This window comes from Helianthus annuus, chromosome 13 (genome assembly GCF_002127325.2).
Source record: "Helianthus annuus cultivar XRQ/B chromosome 13, HanXRQr2.0-SUNRISE, whole genome shotgun sequence".
NCBI lineage: Eukaryota > Viridiplantae > Streptophyta > Magnoliopsida > Asterales > Asteraceae > Helianthus > Helianthus annuus.
Genome location: NC_035445.2, coordinates 127,730,625 through 127,758,338, shown reverse-complemented (window position 1 = coordinate 127,758,338; position 27,714 = coordinate 127,730,625). Strand labels below are relative to the sequence as shown.

The window sequence follows — 27,714 nt, the reverse complement described above, 5'->3', positions numbered from 1 at the left end:
CCTTGAATAATAAGCCCGTTCAACTTCTGTTCATGTTTGATTATGTTTCTAAAGCACTCGGATTCAGAGGTTGAAGAGTCGTATCTTTAAAGATAACATCATTTACTTTCTTCTCTTTATAATTTTCAATCCAAGTAGGCACAAACTTCTGCTGAACAAAGCCATTGTTATCATATGTACAGCAAAATGTCCCACGTAGAACTTAGAATAAGGCCACACCAAAAGAGTATACGTCTGACTCTTCGAATAAGACCACGTGTAGTTGGGACAACATGCTAAAAGTCAAGCCTCCAGCTGTTATGGCCAAAGTCAACGCTCTGTATGTACCAGCCCAGATGCCTTGTGCACATGATTGTATATATAAATATTAAGTTCCAGCTGTTACCATGCCTCTTTAAATGATGTTAGACATTAAACAATTGCAGACAACACTATTGCTTATATTTGAGCATTATGAAAACTAGCTTCCATGATTAGTTATATTTTTATTTTCAAGTAATGGCTGTGAGTTTGAGACTTGTCTATGTTGCTTTATTATATTATCCATGCTAGATTTAACTTTAATATTTTGTTTTAAATCAGTGGGATGTAGTCAACTACTAGTTGTTGCGTACGCAAATGGTTTACAAGAGGCATTTGAGCATATTTGACTTCACCGGTTACTCAGGTCTCAGGATGACCTTGGCTTGGCTGCTTGAATCGATGAACTTTACTTGAACTATGCCAGATTCTAAATAAAATTAATTAAGATCAAATTTGTGAGAAATGATTAAACAGGGGCAGAAAGAGTCACTTTTCGAAGTATAATAAAAAATATATAGAGCATAGAGCTATTTATGGTCTGTTTTTGCCTAATCTGAAAATCTATAGCTTCTGTTGATCCGAAACTTATGATAAAAAATTTATGATTAAAACAGGGGTACAAAGAGTCACATTTAGATAAAACAATATAGTTTCTGTTGATCCGAAACTTTCATACAAGACGAGTCGAAAATTGTTTACAAGAAAAACCCAAGTTTTAGTTTCGCAAATATTGGTTAATCATCCAAGAATCACCGAATTTTCTCTCGACTTGATGGTCGGTCAAAAGTCCAATTTAGTGACAGATTTTCGTTGTTGGCCGTCACAGTAAGTGTTATTTTAGTAGCGGCATTGCTTCGTTGATCATCATGTTCTCTGGCTTCATGCTTTCAGCAGCGGTAACAGTCACTTCTGAGTCATTAGATACAAATATCTCAGGTATCCCATATATATTTCGTGGAGGTGTAATTTATGATCACGACATCCAAGAGCTCAAAATAGGCGGCTCTGTAAGAATATGGCCCGGACGAGAATGCTGTAACAAGACAATCGAGTGACGGGTTGTTTTTTTAGCTCTATACCCAGGTGAGAACAGTGAGTTATGTCAACCAGATTATAATAGCCATGATGAGCACCAGTAGAACTTACAGAACTAAAAAAACTAAATTTGTATTGAACAAACACTAGAAATTACAATGCACCCCCAAAACAAGCCTTTTATCCAGATATATTAGATTGAAGTTGAAAAAAAGAAATCAAACAAGCCATAGCCGTTGAAATGATGCAAAGTAAAACATAAGTGCAAAAAACCGTAATTTATGTTGAGGAGGGTGCCTTGTTCTGTCTTGCGTATTTCCCGTATCGTTTGGACACTCCAGCATCCGATAACGTGTCCCATAACTGCAAGTAGACGAGTAAAGGATGAGATGATTAATACCCACGTTATACGAAAAAACATATACCCAAAAAACTGTTATTGAGTATACACATTCAGACTTCAATCGTACAAAAGTAAATAAAGACAAGCACTACACTTTTATCTTATAGTTGTCCAAAATTAAGTTCATCTCGACAATTTTGAAAATGTGAGCACATTTTATTATAATGCATTTAACAAATTTATTAAACTAAACCAATACAAAAACCGATTCTCTTCTAATTATACTTGAAGTTTGTCGGTTCGTTTTTTGGTTTCAGTTTCTGTCAACACCCCCATACAACTTGTATAAAAATTTAGGAACATAAAGCATGTCCCGAAAAGAAGCCAGTCATTCTTGGTAAATTTGACTGGATAAACAGACGGGCTGGGTCGTGTCGGTAACGGGTCAAACATGCAATCATTTTAGTAAAAATAGTTTTATTTCCTGCCATTTTAGTCATTGACTTTTGTCATTTTTTGCCATTTTCATCCAATTCACTAACTTCATTTAAAAAATTTAGTTAAGTTAGGTGAATTTTGGTCAAACTACTTTTTTCTTTCTTTTTTTTTTTTTGCAGGTGCGATGGCATGGGGATGGCATCAACCCACCTCGACTGTCCCTCCTCAGTCTCCACCCCCTACCCGCACCATGCGCACACGCGCAATGGATGGCATTTCTAAGCAAATTAAACCAAACCTTAACCTTCACGCTTCCACTATTGCTCCTATTCCCAAAAACCCGCATGTTGCTCTGTCCTCACCAGAATGGTACAATGCTATGAACGATGAATTTAGTGCTGTCATTAAAAATGAGACCTGGGAACTAGTTCCTAGAACACCAGATATGAATATTATTCACAGCATGTGGCTTTTCAAACATAAGTTTAAATCGGATGGAAGTCTTGAACGTTATAAGGCACGGTTGGTGTGTGATGGTAGAAAACAGCAGGTTGGTATTGGTTGTGGAGAAACATTTAGTCCGGTGGTTAAACTGACAACTATACGGTTAGTGTTATCCTTAGCTCTTTCTCAATCATGGAAAATTCACCAACTCGATGTCACCAACGCCTTTTTGCACGGAAATTTGGCTGAAACAGTCTACATGTATCAGCCATGGGGGTTCGACATTGGAATTATCCGGATCATGTGTCACCTCAAGAAGTCATTGTACGGTCTGAAGCAGGTTCCTCGATCGTGGTATCAACGCTTCACGGACTTTGTCCTAACGCTAGGTTTCGTGCAGAGCAAAAGTCTGACAACTCTCTTTTCATATACCACCAGGGATCACACACAGCATATTTATTGATCTATGTGGATGACATTATCCTACCACCCTATCTGATGATTGTAGGTCCTGAAATCGGAGGATCGATTTACACAACCAAACCCTTATTTATAACAAACAAAGTTAAGTGTGCGGAATCCACTTAACTAAGCCAAATCAATCATAGAACAAAGTAATAACAGTGGTTTAACCAAAGAAACACAATCGTTTGATTAAACTGGATGAGAAAGCAACTGATACAAACACAGTCTAGACAAAGTGACCTTCAGGGTATACTCTCATCTCTAAGTTGTAACTGAGACTATCTGTGCCTTTATATATCAGCTGGGCCAGAGAACTCGACGAAACCAAAACAGGCTCGACGAAACGGAACTGGGCCCAACACAAAGCCCATCAGACGACGAAACACATCTGTTTCGTCGCTGATCTTAACGAAACAGAAACAACTATCAAATTCTGTATCGTCGACATGTGTTCGACGAAACAAACCTGTTTCGTCGAAGGCTGCAATATTTAATCTGTTTGCTGCAAACAGACAGCAAACAGGAGGCATTATACACACAGACAAAAGACAGAAATACCCTTAATCATGCAACATGCATTGTTTAACGACCATTACATAACAGACGAGACAAATAAGTCGGACACAAGCGGATAGGAGGATATCCGACTTGGTCGACTGCGAATACAGACTCGATAAACTATAAAAGACCGTTCAAAATACATCGCAAAGTACAAGACTAGTGACAGACACAAAAATGCATTCCCCTGTAGTTACTGGTCTTCGGTCTTTATATCTTCCTTCTTCAGTGACGTTCGGACCATGAACTGCCCGAATGTATTCCCCTGTAGTAACAGAAGCAAGCGACGCGCTGAAACTTTAACGCCTGATGTGCGTCCTTGTCTTCATAGAATATGTCATGCCGGTACAACTTGTTAATGTCGGATGCGGACATATTAACTATCCACATTGGATCCAACATCCTGAAATTCTCTTGATCGCCATTGAAAACGATCACCGCCTCATGTGTGTCGGAATCATAACACCATAAACGCATTTCACCCAGAAAGTCTTGCCTCATTGGCATCAAAGGAATCTTGTCTACCACTTTCGCCGGCTCGTAAATAAGTTTGTATCTGCCAGTGTTGGTTGCCGGATCAAGCGTAAACTTGATTTGCTGGTAGATGGGAAACTGAGGTTTGTAAGACTTGTCCTTCCACCCAGACTTCTTGTTCATTCTAATCAATCGCTCGAATAACGTTGCACCATCATATTTTGAGCGATTTATGAGATCTATCTTTGTCAAAGCGGCCACATCATAAAATGGCAAAGACAGAATGCTCAGTAAAGATCGAAAGTACTGGATCCCAAACTCCCGCTTAATTGCAACACAATGTATCTCCTTCACAAACATCCAACACAGGATTCTCCCGCTAGGCTTCACTTTCTCAAACCGTAAGTAGTCAACTTGAGCAGCCTCAGGCACGGGTTTGGAAGCCTTTGACAAGAACCGTTGACGCCATGCGGAGAATGCATCGGTGGCATTGTCTGATGAATCGCGGTTCTTCAGATGCTCGTCAATGTCTTCTACATTGTCTTTTAACCAGTCTTCATCAAACGGGGCAAACTCAGTTCCATCTTGTCTAACATACGAAGACTTCTTCACATTTCCCTTGAAGACAATTTCCTCGATGTTATTAGCATTTGAAGATTCCGGCTCACTAGGCATCTTTTCAATCTCATCATCATCTACATCTCTCATTGCATTTAGGGTAATTAGTTGCTGCTGTGAGAGATCTTCAACAATTTCTCCTTCCTCAAGCAATTCACCGGTGAACGGATGAATAACCTGCAATGCGAGATCAGCACTGCTAGGAATATAAGAAGTATCTTCAATTTGCTGTACTTTTTCAGCTGCTCCAGAAGAAGTTCCTTGTGTAGATTCAACTGTTTGTGGCTGAGCAACAACAATTGCTGAAGATGTAGCTGTTGTCGGTTGCTGTGATGTAACAGAGGGATCAGGATTACCTTGATCCTCGGGATCATCATCCCTTTTCTTCAGTATTTCTTGTTGCTTACATCTATCCTCCCATAATGTAGCAACCCGAGATCGTAGAAAGTCATAGCCAGCGTTTAACTTTTTAGCCCCTTCAAGAATTGTGGTATTTCGCGAGTCGTACCACTCTTTCATGACATCGCATCTACTTTTCAAATCTTCCACCAGCTTTTGAAGTACAGAGCTACTTCTTTGTCTTTCTTCGTCTGCAACTCTTAAACGGACGTTTTCAGCCTTAAGTTGATCGATCTCAGCTTGTTGGCGTTGTATTACAGCTTGTTGTTCGCCAACAGTGGACTTCAACCTATCAATGTCCACCTGATGAGTAATCTGATCGTTTTTCGTGATCCTGATGAAGTCCGTCTGCCTTTGAATACGATCCGCTGCTACTTCAAGCTGAGAGAATAGAAAGTTATTCTTCTCCTCTTGAGTCATTTCCAAGAAGATCCTCTGACGCTCACCACTCGGCTGAGAAGTTGTTGCTCTAATTGTTTCAGCCATGGATCTTTGAGGAATAGCCTGAGGAGATACAGTTTGAGTTTCAGGAGCTGAGGAGACTACCGGTGGTTCTTGAATTGGTGCTTGTGGAACAGATTCCCGGGTAGAGGTACTCAAATATCTTCGAGATTTCTTCTTTTTCTGATGTTCTGCAGATTTTTCTGGTTTTCTTTTCCTTAGACGTTCCGCTTCAGAATCAGAAGGAACGTATTCCGGATCATCTTCTTGTCGAATCCTCCTGAATCTCTTTACACCGCGTTCGTCGAGATACATCTCGTATCCAGGTTCAATCAGATGATCATCATCAGAATCAGATTCAGCCTCGTCATCACCACCGGCTGACGTATCACCAGCTGACACTCCCCCTGCTGATGTACCACCCGCTGATGTACCACCAGCTGATGTACCACCAGTAGTTCCAACACTAGATGCACCAACGGCACCTATATCGCCACCATCACCACCTTCATTATCACTATCACTCCCCGAACTATCCGAATCAATCGGATCTGGACCAAACTTTTCACTCATTCTCCTTTTCAACTCTGGCTCTTCATCATCTGATTCACTATCATTGTGACGCCATTTGTTTTCTTCAGGAGCAACGTAGGCAGTGTTTCCTAGCGCACCGAACAACTTTCTTGGAGGATCACTTTCTTTGTATCTTTTGTGCGCAAGATTCTTGATAATCCTTAAGGAGTTGAAGTTCATCGCCTCGATCTTCAGAACATCGTTGTCGGCTTTAGGAAGACCCGGATGTTGAACATTCATAACCATTTGAAGAAACCGTGGATACATCCAGAACTTGTTCCCGGTTATCCTACTCCCTGTTCTCGTCATGTTTTCTTTCATGTTGCCGAAAATGTACCTTGAAATGCTAAACGGTTTGTTCAGCACCAAAGCCACCATAAAACCAACTAGATCGTTTCCAGCCATGTCATAACCGGCACGTCTATTGCTTAGGCACTGAATGAGAACGTGTAGCAAGAACTTGTAACGTAACGGCAGATCACCCTTGTTGATTTGAGTGCTGAAGATGTCTCCGGTGCACTTCATCCGTAATAAACAGCCTCGCGTACACATAATTGGAATAGAGTCTGGAGCGTCTGGATGGTCTTGTAATTGTAGTACTTCGTTCAGAATATCCGGAGATACGATCACATCCAAGTTGTTCACACGTCCTCTGATAACGTCCTTTCCATCCACTTGCACAACGCTTGCGGAATCCCAGAACGCCTTGATAAGTGACTTGTAAACCGGCGTCGAGAAAGTAACAGCATAGTTTATCCGCGACTCCCTGATCCACTTTGTGATATCTTTCAATTCAGCAAGTTTTTCTTCAGGATCCAAGTAGGCGATTTGATTATGGCGTTTCTCGGACATTATCTCCTCTTCCGTCTTGTTTTCCTTCTTTGTTGCGGGCTTCCTTTTCCCTTCTTTCGGTGCCATCTGAAATTTGAAATGTCCACAATAAGCAACAATCACATTACATATGCATTTAGACATGTATGGATACAAGTTCGTGTATCCACATGACAGATAACCTATCAAACCATGTCTACTATGAACAATTTACAGACTGTGAAATTTCGTAAGGCATGGACGACGAAACAGAAGGTATTCGACGAAACAGAAGTTGGTTCGACGAAACAGAATTTTACAGTTGACCAGTTCTGATTCGTTGACCACTGCGTTTCGTCGATCAAGTCTTCGACGAAACAGAATCATGTTCGACCAAACAGAATTTGATAGTTGACCATTTCTGTTTCGTTGACCATTCTGTTTCGCCGACATTCTGATTCGCCGACTGTCTGATTCGTCGTGGTTAGGGTTTTGGAATTTGGGCGTTTCGCCGTATGACGTTTAAACAAATTGCAGATCATCATAAGTTATAAACGGTTACTTGTTTAACCCAACCCAAGTAGAAATCATACCCAAGGACGGAAGAAGATATTGTTTTCGGTTAAAACCCTTTTAAAAACTCAAAACCCACAACAATCCACAATCCCCTGTTTTAAGTTACTTAATCCAAACCCAAATCAAGGCAAAACAAACATACATAACCCTAGATATAACAGATATAGGTAGAAACTATGACAAGTTCAAAATCAAAATACAAAGTGTCAAGAAGAATGAGATCTGTGAGGGACTCCGAGGGTTTCTTGACAAAACCGACGGTCCAAAAGGTAATAAACATAATCATCAACACATTTGTACCTTTGATTTCAGTGAGTTTTGCAAGAAAAATGGATGATATGAGTGATTTTGGGGGTGACCGTAAGTATGGGGGGAATGGGGTGTTTGGAGAAAATTGGAGAAGATGAACAGCCAAGTACTCAAGTGATTTGAAAAATGAACACAAAACTGACAACTAGGACCCTTATACACCGACTCACCTTCGGCGAAACAGCCATCTTGACGAAACGGATGGTGGACTTCGACGAAACAGAATGTTCGGCCAGAACTTGGGCCAGAAAGTTTAGCCCACGACGAAACAGACATGGGCTGTTCCGTTTCGTCATAATCTCGACGAAACAGCCTGTTTCGTCATAATCTCGACAAAACAGCCTGTTTCGTCGAACACCAAACAGGTTTGACCAAGGTTGACCAAAATGAAACCTTGACTTTGACCAGACTTTGTTTCGTCAAAATGAATTTTGTTTCGTCGACCATGTTCGGATTCGTCGACACACTTTCCAGAAAATACCAAGGCATGACAATTTTGTACACTGAACAGGTTTTGAACAATTTACCATTTTGCCATTTTGTTTGAGTTTTCAAATGCAAGAACGTTTTATGAAGTAGGTTTCAGGCTTCCGGCATAAACACCAAGCAACAACTTTGGCTTAATCAAAAACAAACTTACACACTACACTAAAAACAATTTTAAAGTGCGGAAAACTAAACGAAATGCTGTTGGGATCTAAGGCTGTCTGTGATTGTGTTTGTTTGCATAAAACGAATAAGTGCAGCGGAAATGAGTAGCAAACTTTGTAAACACAAACAAGGGAAAGTGTAGATTGATAAACAATTGCTTTTCATTGAGTCAAAAGATTTACATAAAAGCAAAAGATTACAGTGCAGGCTTACAATCTAAACTCCCCCTCAGCCTGATAGAGTTGGTTGCACAAGATGAAAGGATGAATTGAGGAGAAAAACTCACTCAAAACGATCAAGTGTAACAGTACAGAGTACTATCATACTTATAGGCAAACCAAACTACTGATATGCTTCAGCTGACGTCACCATGATAGTGACATCTAACGACCTAACAAACTATAAATACTGTTCTATACAAACTACTGTTATGTAACATCTGATAATCACTAAAGTACAAAACATAAGGAAACTATTGCTTCACGTTCCACTGTTGTAGCCTTAGCACAGATGTTGAGTCTTCAGTGCTTTCTTCAAAGGTGATCAGTCTTTGAGAGGGCAGTGCTTGAGTCTTCAGCAGTACTTAGGATACAGCAGTAGATAGAGCAACAGAGTTTGTCTTCAGCAGTTGTTAGATAATCATCAGAGTTTGGTTTATCAGTTGTTGTAGTTGAGCAGCACTTAAGATCCATCGGCTGTTAGATAACCACTATCAAGGGGAGAGATTAGAGTAAACTGCTGCTTATTAAGTGTCCACTGATGGGATCCGGTTTTGGCTTTACATTATCTGTTCCTCTGTTAGGGTTCAATCCCAACAATCTCCCCCTGGAACAGATAATGCCAAAACCATTCCTTATTCAGGACCTTTATTACTCATCAAGAGTGCCCTAGCTTGTTCCTTAAATTCAGCTTCAAATTCTTTGGCACTCTGGTCATCTACATCCCTGCACAGTGAAAGCTCAAGGAGATCCTGCAAATCTTAAACACTAAGTCCTAGTGCTTCTTTCCTTGATATATGCTTCACCTCACCATTGGATCTGAGCAAAGTCAATACATGGGTCTTTTGATCAGACTTCCACTTTAGTATTTTTGAATCCAATGGGTTTCTTGGGAGAGATTTATTATCAGATGAGTTGAGGGATGATGGCCTTGAAAACATCTGCAGACTTTTAGACATTCTATTGAAAGCTTCTTCAATGACTCTGTCTGCTGCAGCTATATCATCTGCAGTTTCTTGTTCACTAAGCTCTTGTCTTTCAACTTCTGTCTTTCTTTTGCAGTGTTTGGAGATGCAGGTTTGTTGAGTACCTTCTTAAAAAGGTTTTGAAGCTTTGATGAGCTGTCTTCATTTAGACCCATTTTTGAGATGGTTTCCTTGAGATACTCAGCTTCCTTTTCTAAGACCTCTTCTTCAGTCAGCTGTTTGCCTTCATCTTATTTTGACCCAAGTGTAGGACTGTCTGCTGATTTTAGCATTGTCTTGAGGTTTTCAATTTTCTGTTCAAGCTTCGTCATCTGCTCTCTTTTCTTTGAGGCATTTGAAGCAGTTTTCTTCTTTTTCTTTAGCCTCTCATAGGCTTCATCAGTTTGCTGCCTAGACCATTTTGATATGGCTTCAGCAGTATCCATCTTAGCATTCACTAGCTCCTTTTTCTTTCCTTTATATTCAGCAGTGAGGTCAGCAATGAGCCTTTTGTATTTACTCCAGTTTGGAGCATTCTTTTTCTTTGAAGAATCATTCTTGATTCTTTGGATCCTTTCAGCCTCATGCTTTAAAGCTACTAATGGCCATTCTTTAAACTGGGATTCTTCAGCAGAATAGAACTTTTCTTTCATGATGAAGGCTAGAAGTTGTTCTCTCAATCTCTTCTTTTGATCAGCCTTTTCTTTGTCTAGCTCTTGTGCATATTCTTCCATCTGCTTAACCTTTGCAAGGTAGAACTCCAGTCTATTAGCAATGCCTTCTTCGCTTAGCCTTTCTTTCTCACTGTCAACCTTGGCTTTAACTTTAGCTTGCCTTGCCTTTAACTTGAGATAATCATTTATATCTTCTGGAGCTATATAGCCTATGAGTGAGGAGAATTTTCTTTTTGAGGGATTTGTTTCTGTATAAAACTGCCTCATATCATTTTTGACGGCTTCAAGCTCCAGTGGATACTTTTCAGCATTTGGATCATGTATCCCTTCATTGGCAGTAATAGGCTTTCTTTTTCTGCTAAAGAACCTTGGTTAAGATATAGGAAAGGATAGAGCAGTGGTGGATGGTTGACAAACAACTGATGAAACAACTGGTGTCTCAACTACTACTGTCATTCCAACTACTGAGAGCAGATGTCTTCTGCTTTTGAGCAGGGGTTATTGTGGCAGTTGTTTGGGAGGTGATCAGTGGTTGACTAGCAGTAGTTGAAACAACTTGTGTTTCAACCACTGTTGCCATTACAACAGAGGTTGTAACATCTGTTGTCTTCTGCCTTTTAGCAGGGGGTGATGATGGTTTGGCTGTTTGTGATGGTAGGGGTGGTTTTTGTGTTGTAGACACAGGTGGTGGTGGTGGAACAGTAGTTGTGGTGGTGTGTGATGAAGTGGTGTGTGTTGGAGGTGTGTGTGTTGATGAGATAGCAGCTGTTTGGCTACTGACAGCCGTTTTTGTAACTACTGTTGTATCAGTTGTTGAAGTTTTTGTGGTTTTGGGTTTTTCTGGTTCAAAGTATATCCCATCTTCTATACCTTTCTTTTTCAGCTTGGTTTTCTCCCCCTTTTTGGCATTATCTGCCAGGGGTGTATCCATGAAGAAAATGGTAGATGGACATTTCTCACTTTGAGCATTCTGTTGTATGCTGGCCTTTATAGCCTTGATGTCTGCTTGAGTGTCTTTGAACCGAGATTCCACCATGTTGGTCAGCATTTGTACTTGATTTGCGTGCTGTTTAGCAGCCATTTGTTGCTGGTGTTCAAGCAAAGGTTGGAGGATATTCCAAAGCTCATTTTCAGCAAATGCTTGTGGAGCAGGTGCTTGAGCAGGAGGAGCAAAAGATTGGGCTTTTTGAGCTTCTAACAGCTGCTGCACCATATCTTTTATTTCGGCAACAGAAGATTCTAGGTTTTCAACCCTGGCCGTCAATTCGTTGTATCTTGAATCATCACCTGATTTAACAGGATCATCTGAATCCCCACCAGTGGTGGTTGTATCAATGTGTGACTTAGGAGCTGTAGCCCAAAAGTCATCCATTGATGCCCCTTTTTCTTGGTACCGGGGACTTCTTTCTTCAGCAACCGATAAACCTTTGATGTTACCAGCAGCTAAAGATAACTTACTGGTGGTTACCGATGTTGCCATGGAAGCAATTGCCTTCAAGGGAGTCTTAGTTATGTAACAACTGTCCAACTGAAGATCTGTTGATCCATCAGTTGTAGTTGCTGCTCCACTTGAACTACCACTGAGAGTTACTTGTAACTCAGGGGGTGTAACCTCCTCAGCTGTTGCTGGGATAGCAGAGGTAAGTGCATCAGACCCAGTCACTTGTGGAGGTATACTCTCAGTAATGGGTGATAGAGAGGAACTGGTTTTTGTCTGTGCCATATCAACTGCATGCAACAGGGGTATTATTGATTGTGGCAATATTATTGGTGAGGGTATGGGTGTTGAAAGAGACATGTCCTTGGGATCAGGACTGTGGAAGATGGATCCGAGTGGATACAGAGCTTCATAATGTGGTGTCCCTGTGCTTACAACTTGATCCTTTTGTGAGGATGCAAGAGGAGTTTGAGGCTGGGGTTGAGATCTTTCTACCAACTGCTGTGAGGAAGTAGCAGCAGTGGTTTCTGGTGACTTTTGTGTTGTCACTGGCAGTTGCTCTGGGATCTCATCTTCCAGAGTTGCCTTTATTTTGGGTTTGGTGGGTTTTCTGGATGATTTTCTTTTGGTCTTTTTGGTAGTGGCAGGTGTGGGTTTCAGAGCAGTGGGTGTGCTACTCTGATCACCTGGAGCAGTGGGCTCAGCAGTGGTTTCTTGAGGGTCAGTGGCAGTTTCTAAAATCTGCTCTGCCTCTTTTGTTTTTAATTTTATTGGTGCCATCATTCTTGAAAAAGTTTCTATTGTTAAACAGTTTATTTTGAATGAGACACCTTGTTTGGGCACTTCTGCCTCTTTCTCAACAAACTTTTGTTCAAAATAGTAGCTTAGAAATCTTGGAAAGAGCAGAAATGCTTTATTATCAACGTTCTTTACCAAATCATCAAATATTTCCTGGGAGTAGTTGTAGTTTTTGTCATTTAAAATTGCATACCCCAGGCATTGGATTTTCGTTGGTATCTAATTAAAAGATGTTGTTTTATTAGAAACACACATGAGCAGTGTGTGGAATAAAAATCTGGGTGCAGAAGGGAAGTAACCCTTTTGTAGGGTATCCCTATTTGGTTGTTCTGCATAGCCCCTGTTCATGAAATCCTTTACCAACTCGTCTTTTGTAAATGAAGTTTTTCCATTTAAATCATCGAGTTTAAAGGTTTCAGAGATGGATTTTGGTGAGATGTTTACCTTCTTACCCTGTATCGAGGAGTTGATGGCGGCGATAATATCTCCTTTTTTTTCAAGGGTGGCATTTTTCCAGAACTCTCTCTGGGTGTCAAGGTAAATAGGAGCGTCTGCTGTTATCAAAGTTTTGTACTTTGATGCAGAAAGGATGTCAAGGATGGAGTCGAAGGTGTGGTTATAGGTAGGTTTTGTGAGTATACCTACATAGTTGTGAGGAGCTTTGTAGCGGATCTCCGGTGTTTCAGCGGCCATTTGAGTGGCTTCTGCTGTTTTGGAGGAAGATGATGGTTTTGATTTAGATTTCGATTTTGGTTTCGTCATTTTTGATGAAGAAGATCGAAAAAGATTTTTGGAGTTATGAGAGGGAAACTGTTATGAGAAAAGAACTTTTGGAATTCAATTCGACCGTAAAACCCTGTTTTGGTGTTAGGGCAGAGTTTTATTTAGGAAAAAGGTGAATGCTGGTGTGTGTGAGCGGTTATAATGATCTGACGGCTAAAAACTGACCACGTGCCAAACATCTGATGAAATGGTAAATGATGGAAGACAGTTGTTTTAACAACTACTGATGGATCAAGTATCAGTAGTTACAACGGTAATAAAATGAAACAGTGGATGTATCAGTGGATGAAACAATGATTTTAAACATCAGTGTTTTTGAAGAGCAGAGGTTGACACTTTAGCAGTGGACAGACTTTAGAGAGCAGATGTTAAAGCACAACAGCATTTTAGATACAACAGTGGTAGAATAATGAAGATTTTTGTCTCAACAACTGATAGTGCAGCAGTGTTTCAACTCTTGACAAATATGTTAGCATCTGCTTGTTCAGATGTAGAACTTGATTTTGCTTTGTGAAAGCACAGTATCTTATCTAACATCTGTTTGAGCATTTGAAATGCTATTCTTAACAAAATACATTTTAGATGTAAATTATCAAGATTAAATTGCCAGCAGTTGTTTACAGGAATTTTTGTTCTAGGTTTTGCCAAGTGTCTATTATTTAGACAATGGTTTAGCATCCTAGATGATGAAGACATTTCTACATGAGCTGCTCATTTTGTGTCTAATTACCTGAACTAGAGCATGAGTATCTCAGTAGTCTAAGTCAATTTACAATCAATTTATGATCAGTGAAAACCTAACTTGAGCTCAACCTGACCTTGGTATGTATGTCATTTCCTTTTGACCAGATTTAAGGATAGTAATTTCACACAAAAATAAGGAAATTACATCCTGACCATAGATGAGCTTTTACTATTAAAAAAAATGAGTAAAAGAACAAATATATTTCATAAAGGAATGAAATATATCTGGTTTTTATTTTAGAGGAAAACACCTTAACAAAAATCAAAGGAAGTTTTGAAAATAATCAAAAGAATCCGACAATTTTCCAGTAAATTCATGATCATATCATTTTCAAGTTATTTTGACCATTGTTTGGGTCAATTTCTTGTCAATTGATTGTAAATTCCTTTTAAGCACCATCACTGAAGATGCTATTGTTACCAGAACAATTCCTGTATTGATGAATGCACACAGTTGCACAATGACCACTGATGATCTAATTTGAACCTCAAGAGTGTTTTATGCTTATACTCTTTTGCTTTTGATTTCAAAAGTTTGAGATAGCCACACTTTAAGATTTGTTCATTTTCCTTTTCCCTTTATACCTTGTTTATTCATATGTTCAGAAATACTCACTAGGAGATTATATTTTGAACATACTTTGTCCATAATCATTTTGAAGCAATGTTTTGAGAGATCTGACCAGGTATGAGCATTTTTTTTTTTACAGATCTCACATTGCTTATGATTAGGACTGTCTTGACATCTTATTTTCTCAATGTGTTTTTGACAAAGTTGATTTGGTCCTTTTGAAGGTACTCAACCTGCCTTTGAGCACTTGAGAGATTTTGACTAAAGTTTTATTCCCTCTTTTCTTTGTCAGCAGTATTCTAGTGTTTTAGATGAACACAAGTTTTGCTGAACTGAGGTACATACTTTAGTTGTTTACTTAAAACATCACAAATATCAAAAAAACAATTGAAATCAATTTTGAAAACATCGAACGATCCCATAATTTATCAGATATTTTACAGATCTGAAAACTATGAGTGACATATGCATGAAAACACTTGTTGTGTGAGATTTGTGTGTCATATGACATCTTGGTTGATTTTCAGAGTATTTGAATATTCATTTAACCATGATTCACTCGTTACTCTGTTTTTCAACTGAATACAACCAACCTTGGTATCAATGAATTTTGAGCTGAACTGTTATGTCAAATTGATTGTAAGATCGAATTTGACTGTCCAGGCTCTGATACCAATTGTTGGGATCTAAGGTTGTCTGTGATTGTGTTTGTTTGCATAAAACGAATAAGTGCAGCGGAAATGAGTAGAAAACTTTATAAATACAAACAAGGGAAAGTGTAGATTGATAAACAATTGCTTTTCATTGAGTCAAAAGATTTACATAAAAGCAAAAGATTACAGTGCAGGCTTACAATCTAAACTCCCCCTCAGCCTGATACACCAGAGTTGGTTGCACAAGATGAAAGGATGAATTGAGGAGAAAAACTCACTCAAAACGATCAAGTGTAACAGTACAGAGTACTGTCATACTTATAGGCAAACCAAACTACTGATATGCTTCAGCTGACGTCACCATGATAGTGACATCTAACGACCTAACAAACTATAAATACTGTTCTATACAAACTACTGTTATGTAACATCTGATAATCACTAAAGTACAAAACATAAGGAAACTACTGCTTCACGTTCCACTGTTGTAGCCTTAGCACAGATGTTGAGTCTTCAGTGCTTTCTTCAAAGGTGATCAGTCTTTGAGAGGGCAGTGCTTGAGTCTTCAGCAGTACTTAGGATACAGCAGTAGATAGAGCAACAGAGTTTGTCTTCAGCAGTTGTTAGATAATCATCAGAGTTTAGTTTATCAGTTGTTGTAGTTAAGCAGCACTTAAGATCCATCAGCTGTTAGATAACCACTGTCAAGGGGAGAGATTAGAGTAAACTGCTGCTTATTAAGTGTCCACTGATGGGATCCGGTTTTGGCTTTACATTATCTGTTCCTCTGTTAGGGTTCAATCCCAACAAATGCAATTGAAAGAGATAAACAACTGTACAAGTGCAACTTTTTGCGAGTTTCAAGGATAAGGAATCATACCAGCTTACGGTCTTAGTCAACATGATTTTGATTTCTGTTCAAAGTTCTTGATAAGTATACTACCTCGATTATTGGTATTGTTGTCCACATAAACTCAAGCTTATCAAACGTAATCACAATTAGGAGATACGATTTACGGTAAGGATTATACTTACAAGTCGATCTGAATCCACTTCACGACACATTCCCGTATCAAGGTATGCACGAGGATTCATCTTACCGGTGAGTATACCGATTATCATTTGTTTAACCGTATAAGGATGTGAGATACTCACTTATTTGTTTTGAAAAACAAGCCCTATGTGATAGAATCACTTATTGATGAGGAACTTGATTTTCGATGCATGAGGGCACAGGCGCAAGTCCGTGAACAGGTCAGTACTTTCGTACAGCAGAGAGACGAACTTGACTCCCGGATAAATGTGATATTTTATCACTTATTTTGAGGGACATGTGATTGTTGATCACTTATTGAGGTCGGATGCAATATGTACACGTATGTATAGTATCATGGAAGATCTAGACTTGCGTCCCCGTTATATTTCGGTAAAAGATACAACCATGATACCCAGATGATAAGCAGCATAAAGACCGAATATCTCAGAACCTCGGCAATCTATCAAACGAAATTTGGGTACCAAGACCATATGCCAATGAATGGTACCAAGACCATATGCCAATGAATGGTTCCCACCTGACTTGAAGTCTGTTAGGTTTGTATCATCCTGCATATTTTAGTTTGATTGTGAGCCTACCGATACATCGTTAGTAGAGATACTTATCATTTGTTTAACATTTTTGACCATGTTGACCGACCACACCAGTGAATATCATCATCTTCCTTTTTCCAAGAAACTCATTTTTGGGTTTTCTAATTTTTTTTTTGAATTTTTGAATTTTTCAAATGTTTTTGTATTTTCTTGAAATTTTCTCCCCCTAAAATGCTAAAAGGTTACGAAAATGAAAATCTTTTTGTATTTTTTTGAGTTTTGAAAGAAAATATTTACAAAAACGATTAGCCAAAGAAGTTTACTCGGGTATCACCTTAATGCCATTGACCAAAAGTAGATAATCAAACCGTGATTTATCAAAAGCTTTTGTAAACAGGTCGGCACGTTGGTGATCGGTGGGGATATGGACGACATCGATTAATCTTTTGTCAAAACAATCACGTATGAAGTGATATTTAATTTCGATGTGTTTGGTCTTGGAATGCTGCACAGGATTTCTAGTGATCTGTAAGGCAGCATTGTTATCAACAAAAATAGGAGTAGATAGGAATTCAAAACCGTAGTCGCGCATTTCTTGTTGTATCCACAAGACTTGGGAGCAACAACTGGAGGCAGCAATGTATTCTGCTTCACAAGTTGATGTAGCAACACACGTTTGCTTTTTGCACTGCCACGTAACTAGGCGATTTCCTAAGAATTAACATCCTGCAGTTGTTGATTTGCCATCAATTTTGCAACCACCGAAATCAGAATCACTGTATGCAGTCAAGTCAAAGCTATCATCCCTAGGGTACCAAAGACCAGTGTCTGGGCATCCCTTCAAATAGCGAAAAATCCTTTTAACAGCTGACAGATGAGAGGCCTTCGCGTTTGCTTGATATCTTGCAAGCAGGCACGTTGGATACATGATGTCAGGCCTCGAAGCAGTGAGATACATAAGAGATCCGATCATGGCGCGATAGTATGAAGAGTTGATGCTTTCACCCTTCAAATCCGGAGTAATCCCGTGATTCTGCGGAAGTGGGGTGCCAATGGGCGTTGCTTCTGACATCTGGAACCGGCTCAAGATGTCACCAACATATTTAGTCTGATGGATGAATATCCCAGACTCGGTTTGTTGAACTTGTAGGCCCAAAAAGAAAGTCATCTCCCCCATAGCGCTCATCTCGAACTTTTCCTGCATAATATGTTCGAATTGCCTGCACAAAGAATCATTAGTAGAACCAAATATGATATCATCAACGTATACCTGTACCAACAGAAGATCTCCATCTTGTTCCTTGATAAAGAGAGTGCAATCGGTAAGACCTCGTCGAAATCCATTCTCCAGAAGATAGTTGGATAAGGTTGCGTACCAAGCTCTAGGTGCTTGATGTAAACTATAAAGAGCTTTGTTGAGCAACCAGACCCGATCGGGGTGAATTGGATCTTCAAAACCTGGAGGTTGTTCGACGTACACCTCTTCTTGAACTATCCCATGAAGAAAAGCACTTTTGACATCCATCTGGTAGACTTTGAATCCATTAAAAGAAGCATAAGCAAGAAAGATCCGAATAGCTTCCAGACGTGCAACTGGTGCATAAACTTCATTGTAGTCAATCCCCTCAATCTGGAGAAAACCTTGAACAACCAGTCTCGCCTTGTTACGAATAACTACTCCACGATCGTCCTTCTTGCATTTAAAAACCCAGCGAGTGCCAATTTTCTTGTAATTTTCCGGCCTTTCAACAAGCTTCCAAACACCAAGCTTTTGAAATTGCTGCAGTTCGTCCTGCATGGCTTCAACCCAAGCATTATCTTTTAAGGCTTCTTTCCAAGATTTTGGTTCTTCTTGTAAAACGTAACACGCGAAGGACCAATCATTTTGAAGACCAGATTCTCTGATGGCTGAATATAAACCAGCATTTTGGTTGTTTCTCAGCTGATTACGTGTCTGCACACCGCGATGGACATCTCCTATAATATTCTGCTGAGGATGGGTATCATGAATCCTCATTTCAGGATTTTCAGGAACACGAGCATTGATACCAAGATTGTTAAGATTAAGATCAACAACCAATTCCACACCTGGAATGTGTGTAGAAGTGGATGCATTTCCTTCAGCAGTATCCACATTCTGCACAAGAGGAGTTTCCAAAGAAGCACCCTGAACAGGAGCAACTGGAGCTGAAGATCCTTCTGCCGCATCATGATATTCATCATCTTCCGATGACTCATTGTAATCAGTAGCATCTTCAAATACCTCATTTTGTACCGTATTGTTAACCGAAGAAGAGCCTTGAGGGTTAACGATAACAGGTCTAACCAATGGTGAGTCAGCAGCGTTGTCACTGTCAAATAACATTCTAGCAGCTGCTGATTCTTCGTCAAAGGTTGGCAGATTAAAGGAGTCAAACAGTCCATCGTAATCGAACATCCAAGGATCACCCAGAGCCCTAACAGGACTTGTGTTCCTTTGAACCCTTACTTCACTCCATAGTTCAATCTTTTTGGTTGCCAGATTCCATACACGAAAATTTGGAGTTGCATATCCAAGGAAGAAACCATCGATAGCTTTCGTGCCAAACTTTCCATCCGGCTCAATCATAGTACATGGAGCGCCAAACAGTTCTAAGTAAGAAAGATCCGGTTTCCTTTTCTGTAGAAGTTCGAAACAAGTTTTGCCATGTCTCTTAACTGTAAGAACTCGGTTTAATGTGTAGCACGCAGTCGACACAGCCTCCCCCCAGAATTGAACAGGGAGTTCCGACTCTACCAGCATTGTTCTTGCAGTTTCAATAATCGTCCGATTCTTCCTCTCAGCGACGCCGTTTTGTTGTGGAGTGTAACGAGAACTGTATTCATGCAGAATGCCCTTTGAAGTACAGAACTCATCCATCACATGATTCTTGAACTCTGTTCCATTGTCGCTTCTGATCCTCTTAACTTTCAACGTGTAGAGATTCTCCAACATTGTAAGAAGATCTTTGAGGATGCCAGGAGTATCACTCTTGTGTGCCATAAACGATACCCAAGAAAATCTAGAATAATCGTCAGTAACCACCAGACAGTAAGCATCCCCGAAAGTTGTCTTGTGTTTCATCGGTCCAAAGAGGTCCATATGAAGACGTTCGAGAGGCATGCTAGCAGTATTGATTTTCTTCAATGGGTGAGACTTCTTTGTTTGCTTCCCTTTCTGGCACGAAACACAGATATCTTGTAAATGAAAACTTCTCACAGGCACACCATTCACAAGATTGTTTTTCACCAAATGGTTCATTTTCCTCAAGTGAATGTGCCGCATTCTTCTGTGCCAAGATATAGACTCCTTTTTTGTGGCTTTAGAGACAAAGCAAGTCACTTGTGCAGATGTTGTAATCGCTTGGCTCATATCAAGAATATAGAGATCATTAACTCTTGGAGCCGATAAGAGAATCCATTCTTTAGAAATCTTGAAACCAGGTTTAAGCACATAACAACCGGCATCATCAAAAAGCACGGTGAACTTTTTATCGCAGATTTGCGACACATTGAAAAGATTATGATCAATTTGACGAACATAATTGATCTTATCGAAACACACAATACCATTGGAGATACTTCCCTCTCCAGTGATGTATCCGCCTTTGTCTCCTGCAAATGCGACATAGCCTCCTCTAATATTTCTCACATCATATAGAAGCCGTAAGTCACCTGTCATGTGCCTGGATGCTCCACTATCAACAATCCAATGACTATTAATAGTTCCTCCTGGAACATCCTGCACATATCATTGAAAGATCAGTTGAGGATGGGGACCCAAGCCTTAGTGGTCTTGGGTCGTCCCTGAGCATCACGAAACGTGATCTCAATTTCTTGATGATTCTCAAATACAGCAGCTCCCCCTGAACTATCACCCGTCTTAGGTTTCCAAGTTTGTTTTTGTTTACCAGATTGAGTGTTGTAAACAGATTTCGAAGCTTCTGGTTTTAAAGGTTGTGAAACACTTGGTTCCTTTTTTACTGTTTTGACTTCAGATTTTAAAGCCTTTTCAACAGCTTTGATGTTCTTACGTCGTTGTTTCGTTTCTTGTTCTTTAACAGTTCGTTTATCATGTTTTGGTGAAACTGGACGACGTTGAGGGTGAACATTTTCAGGTGGTGCTTTCTCAACAAATTTATCCTTTGGAGTGTTTGTGCAATTCTTAATGATATGCCCAAACTCCCCACATTTAAAACATGTTCTCCTTTCCACAAACTTAGGAGAGTTTGATTGACCAACAGATGTCGAACCCGTAGAGCCTGAGGTACTTGCCTTTTCATCACACCCGTTTGTATGTTGAGTGTAATTGTTTTCACTGTTACGTTTTAAAATCGTGACTTGTTGTACAAAATCGGTGTTTGATTTGTTTTCAAAAGTCTCAATTTTATCCGTACCCTTTGATGCTACGAATTTGACATCTTTTGCTTTCTTTTGATAACGAGCCCCTTTTGTTTCAGATTTTGATTGAGAAACATTAGGCTTTTGAGCTCGCCTTTCTGGTTGTTTACCCTTACAAGCAATAGGTTGTTGTTTTGTTGGTGGTTTTTTATTTCCAAATTGTTTTCTAATCTCAGCCTTAGGAACTGGATCACATTGAGTTACAACAACTCCTGGAAGTGTTTTTCCCAAAAACTTGTTTGTGTTATCTTCAAAAACTTTATCAATCGAAGATGGATTGACATTTTTAATTGGAAAATCATGATCTGAATAGATTCTGGAATCACTAACCAAAGTGTACAACACATTACTGCTCTTAATGGTAGACACAGATGTCTTGTCATTCTTGAAAGGATCTATCACTTGTTTGACCACAGGAGTATCAGGATTACAAAGAATATGATTTTCAAGTGGAATTTCTACTCCTTTCATCTTGTTGAGTGATTTATCCTGATCACTAATATCTGATTCTGATTCATCATTTGACGACTCATAGTCCTCAATGATTGGAGGACTTTGTTTCGTACATGTCGAGGTTTCTGGTTGCTCAGATGATGTGTTTGAAGAACTGTCCGGTTTGAACCCTAGGCCAGTAGAAAATTCCTCATAATCAAGAGGCACACTGGGTTCATACCGTGGCATATCCTCTTCATCAGGCATTTTGGTATAGTTATGTCTCAAAGGGGGCGGACATTTCTCATACCCTACGCCTTTCTTGTTTCCCTTCAGTTGTTGAACATCAATGATGTGATCAAGCACAAATCGGGAGTTAGAATAACTTTCCAACTTTTGCTTGATAGCATCATGCTCGCATTTGGCTATGGCTAGTTCCTTTTTGGTTTCCTCAACAATGTTTATGTAATCGTTTATGCTAACTTGTTTATGATAAACCACTTTGTTAACTTCGGAAACGCTTTTCTTTAGGGTTTCAATTACAGATTTAAATTCTTTTTCGTTTCGAACTAAAGACATATTAGCCTCTTTGCACTTAGATAGTTCAATAACCAAACTTTGATTATGACTATGAAGCTTTTCTGATTCAAGCTTCATATCTGCACAAGATTTACAAACACTAGGAGCAGGAGTTTCAGAATTTACCTGACTCGTAGAGGCTGAGACATTTGCCATGAAGGTAGTATGAAAAGAAAAAGATCCGTCTTCAGAGAAGAACTTCTCCATTTCCTTAGATGCAACAGCAACCTTCTTGATCAGAACTGATTTCTGACATTTTAACTCCTCAGCTTCATTTAACAAGTCTTCAACATCAGAACTTGCTTCTTCCTTCACATCAGAATCAGAATGATCATCTCCCGAAATAGAACTTTCTTCATCAGAACTCCCGGTATAACCCGAACTGTCGTCACTTTCGGAAAATTCCTCCTTATGAATGTGCTTGATGTGATTGATGATCTTTGCATAACAAGTTGTTCCTCCTCCTTGATCACCTTCCCCAAACTGTACAGACCAGTCACACCCTTCGTCAGCTTGAACTGTCAATGCTCGATTAGGGTTTGATGGTCCAGACTGGTTCTGATTGTTATTCACTGCTACAATCCTCCTTTCACGATTCTCTTGCTGGGCATTGACATTTGAAGTACTCGTCTGGTTTCTGAATGGGTTATGATTGCCTTGTTTGGTTGGTCGGGTGCACTCACGTTTGAAATGCCCCTTCTCGCCACAATTGAAACATGTGACAGCATTTATATCAAACTCGTACTTTGTATCCTTTTTGCCTTCCAACGAAGTTCTTCCAGTTCGAGCCATAAAGTCTTTTGCCCTTCTAACTGCACTAGCAAAAGCCCATTTGATGTCCATTAACTCCATTTCATCCTTGTCGATCTGTTGATAATCTTCATTGGTCATATTGATGTTTCCAATATGACCTGCGACCAAACCGCAGTAAGCACTGACCATCGTATTGATGAGTTCCATATGCTCCTTTGCTACTTCAATGCTGACTTGTGAAAGGTTTGAAGTGTCGACTGACCGTGTTAGGGTTTTGAGGTGGAGGATTGTTGGTATAATGAGCTTGTTGTTGTGGTTGGACTTGTGGTTGTGATGGAATAGGAATGTAAGCCCTCGGATCGAACTGAGGTTGAGCAGGATTAACTTGAGGTGGAGGTTGAGGTGTAGGAATATAAGCCCTTGGATCGAAAGCCGGAGTAGGAGCTGACTGAGGAAACAGAAAGGAACTTGTATTGGACACAAATGCCGTTTGCAATTTTGGTTGCTGAGCTGCACTGGATCTGGCCAAAGAGTCATAACCTGGAAGGTACATTTCTGTATTTTGAGGAGCAGGAACTCGTTTAGCTTTCCGGATTTCTTCATCATTCTTGTGTTCCAGCTTCTGAATGAATTCATAGATGTTGACTGTATCTAGAGTACCCGTATGCTTCAACAGCTCAATAAACGAACTCCACTTTGGAGGTAAAGCATCAGCAAACCTAGCCACCATTTCCTGTTGAGTTGCCAAAACCCCATAAGCAAACATTTCACTAATCAAGTGATAAAAACGTGTAGTCATATCATTTAGGGTTTCATTTTCCAAAAACTGAAATGATTCAAACTCTTTCTTTAACAGATCATGGCGAGACTTTCGAGTAGCTGCATTGCCTTCTCCTCTCGCTACCAAGGCATCCCATAATGTTTTCGTGTCTTTGCAGTAAGAGAACTGATGATAGATTTCTTTGTTGAGCACTTGTGTAAGAATAGAAAACGTCTTTTTCTCTAAGTCATAGGCTTTTTTGTCATCTTTAAGCATATTAGCATAACCTGCTGAAGTGGATGCTGCTACTTCGAGATTAGGGTTGAATGCATTAATGAAACATGTCCAAAGTTCGGTGCTTTGCCCTTGAACATATGTGTGAAAGCGGCCTTTCCATGATGGAAAATCGTTCATGTGTTCCAACTTTGGTGGGCGATTGTTGCTGCCCGTTTCACTTTCACTAAGCAGAAGATTTTGAATACTTTGATTCTGATTGGATACCAACGCCCATTGACTTGCACTGATCGCTGGTTGAGGAAACATACTTCTTGCCCATGCGGCTGCGGAAGTTTGATCTTGACCGGGTTGTGGGTCCGTACTCCAGTCCCACGGACTCATGCAACTCATCTTTGATGTATACAAGTAGAATACCTGATCAAACACTTGAAAACACAATGTTATGATAGATTTGCAAACCTTCTGTTGAAAAATGACACCACACACGACGAAACGCTTTCCACGAAACAGATTCTGTTGCGTCGAAAAGACTTGTGACGAAACAGATTGTGTTTTGTCGAAGTATTATGGCGAAACACTATTTGATTCGTCGAAGGGACCTTTGGCGAAACACTTTTTGATTCGTCGAAGGGACCTTTGGCGAAACACTTTTTGATTCGTCGTAATTGTGTTTCGTCGATAGTTTGTTTCTTCGAGGTCTGTTTCGTTGAAAAAGGTGATCAGAGGGTTGGTAAAGTAGGTCAAGTCTTATACCCAAGCTGTCAACTCACACGACTTTCTCACTTTAACCCATGCTAAATCCACCAACCAAGGTATGGTAACCAATTTTTTAATATATCTTTTTACTTCTTTTCAGTTTAAAACTTATATCAAAAACCAATGGATAATCAAGAACACTTGAATATCACTTGAATATGTGAAGAACAAAACCAGAATATTTAAACTTTCTGGTCACTGGCAAATTATCCGAAACACGAAAATGCACAAGATTTTCAAGAAAAACTCGGTGTAACACACAAACAAACAATCTAACGGGGTTTTTGATAAAACTCTTTAGCAAACAACCATGTTTTGAACAGATTTTTCCAGAAAACTTGAAGGTTTGAAGATGACAATTTTCAGAAAAACACTTGTGGTAAAATCCGAACTATGTTTGATTTTAAACAAGGATAAGAGCCTTTCGCTCTGATACCACTTGTAGGTCCCGAAATCGGAGGATCGATTTACACAACCAAACCCTTGTTTATAACAAACAAAGTTAAGTGTGCGGAATCCACTTAACTAAGCCAAATCAATCATAGAACAAAGTAATAACAGTGGTTTAACCAAAGAAACACAATCGTTTGATTAAACTGGATGAGAAAGCAACTGATACAAACACAGTCTAGACAAAGTGACCTTCAGGGTATACTCTCATCTCTAAGTTGTAACTGAGACTATCTGTGCCTTTATATAGCAGTTGGGCCAGAGAACTCGACGAAACCAAAACAGGCTCGACGAAACAGAACTGGGCCCAACACAAAGCCCATCAGACGACGAAACACATCTGTTTCGTCGCTGATCTTGACGAAACAGAAACAACTATCAAATTCTGTATCGTCGACATGTGTTCGACGAAACAAACCTGTTTCATCGAAGGCTGCATTATTTAATCTGTTTGCTGCAAACAGACGGCAAACAGGAGGCATTATACACACAGACAAAAGACAAAAATACCCTTAATCATGCAACATGCATTGTTTAACAACCATTACATAACAGACGAGACAAATAAGTCGGACACAAGCGGATAGGAGGATATCCGACTTGGTCGACTGCGAATACAGACTCGATAAACTATAAAAGACCGTTCAAAATACATCGCAAAGTACAAGACTAGTGACAGACACAAAAATGCATCAACAATGATCTTCGTAAACGCCTGATGTCTTCACTTGCTAGTGAATTTGCAATGAAAGATTTAGGTCCCTTGACTTACTTTCTCGGTATTTCTGTCACTCGCACAGGTGATCAGATGTTCTTATCTCAACATGCTTATGCTAAAGATATTATGCATCGTGCCGCCATGGATTATTGCAAGCTTTTTCCCACTCCCGTTGACACCCAATCTAAGCTGAGCGACTCCTCAGGTCCTATGTTCGACGACCCGACTTCCTACAGGAGTCTTGCGGGTGCGCTACATTATCTTACTTTCACGCGTCCCAACATTACATACGTAGTTCAGCATATTTGTATGCACATGCACTCCCCTCGGGTTGATCATTGGAACGCCCTAAACGGATTTTACGGTACATTCAGGGCGCCTCTGATCTTGGTTTACTTTTAGGACCAACGCCACAGTTATCATTGCTTGCCTACACCGATGCTGATTGGGCTGGTTGTCTCGACACTCGCCGTTCAACTTCCGGCTACTGTGTTTATCTCGGGGACAATCTTATTTCTTGGTCTTCCAAACGTCAGTCTACCGTCTCCCGCTCCAGTGTAGAAGCTGAATACCGAGGGGTCGCTAGTGGCGTAGCTGAAATTTGTTGTCTTCGAAAACTGCTCCTTGAGTTGCACCGTCAGCTCTCACGTGCAACCTTAATCTATTGCGACAACGTCAGTGCAATTTACTTATCTGGCAATTCGGTTCATCATCAGCGTACAAAACATATTGAACTGGATATTCACTTTGTTCGGGAACATGTACAACGCGATAATGTTCGTATCCTTCATGTGCCATCTCGTTACTAGATGGCTGATATCTTCACCAAAAGGCTCCCGCGGGTCTTATTTGACTGCGGGGGTGTATTAGCTAGCATATATATAGTAATGATTTGTTTCGTTTGATAGGAGATTGATATTATATTGAGAGGAGATCTCGGTGTAAGGTGTATATATTCATATTATAGTAAATCAATAGGAATTACGTGGAATACAAATCTTATAGAAGTCTTAAGAGATAACAAAGAAAATTTTATTACAATTTTTTTTTTGTAGACTGCAATAATGTTGGAGAAGCAAGAGTAAACTAGAAAGGGTAACAAAATGTGGACCTAATAATGTTGAAACTGAGACCGAGTAATGGTTTTTGACGATGCTATAAACAAAATCTTGGAATTTACCTGCAACATTAATGACGCCATGAAATCTGAATTTTAGAGGACTTTGAATCATATATTATCTCAAATGTCTTTGTATGTTTATGATATTCTTCATCCCAACATTCTGAGTAATCGATTGGGCGTTCGTTTAAATCACCTATTTTACTTTTACTATGAACAAGTTCCACATTAAGACCACCGTCATGAGTCTGAAATGAAATATTTTGAGTGTATGGAGGATTGAACCATGGGATGTGCCTCAATGAACTAAAGGGTACATAACCCACCCTTTCATACAATGGTTCCCTACAATCTTTATCAAACTTCTCAGAGTGATCCATGGACGTCTCCTGCTTAATAATTGTGATAAACATATCCGAATTGCAACCACGACTACGTAATGATAATAAAAATCCACTAAATTCACTGTACCAATTGTGTGGAAGTTGCAATGTGATAGATTTCGTAAAAATGCCTGATGGTTCAACATAGGAATGTTCGACACTCATAAAACGATCTTCAGCTGCATTTCTCTGCCACGTTTTCATTCCAATTATGATGAATGCTATTATTATATTGT

At 39.7% G+C, this 27,714-nt stretch overlaps 1 protein-coding gene across 6 annotated transcripts in view; it reads right to left on the bottom strand.

The window, feature by feature from the left end:
- Positions 1-1,582: 1,582 nt before the first annotated feature.
- Positions 1,583-27,714, bottom strand: part of LOC110899273 (TMV resistance protein N) — a 36,944-nt gene continuing 10,812 nt past the window's right edge. For 4 of the 6 annotated variants that reach the window (XM_022146153.2, XM_022146155.2, XM_035982488.1 and 1 more), the window contains exon 7: positions 26,957-27,667. In XM_022146153.2, the coding sequence (XP_022001845.1) occupies positions 27,164-27,667 (504 nt within the window). In that variant the 3' untranslated portion in view covers positions 26,957-27,163. Of the gene's footprint in view, positions 1,702-26,956; positions 27,668-27,714 lie in introns of those variants that run through there. The other 2 variants (XM_022146154.2, XM_022146158.2) reach the window with 2 other exon arrangements.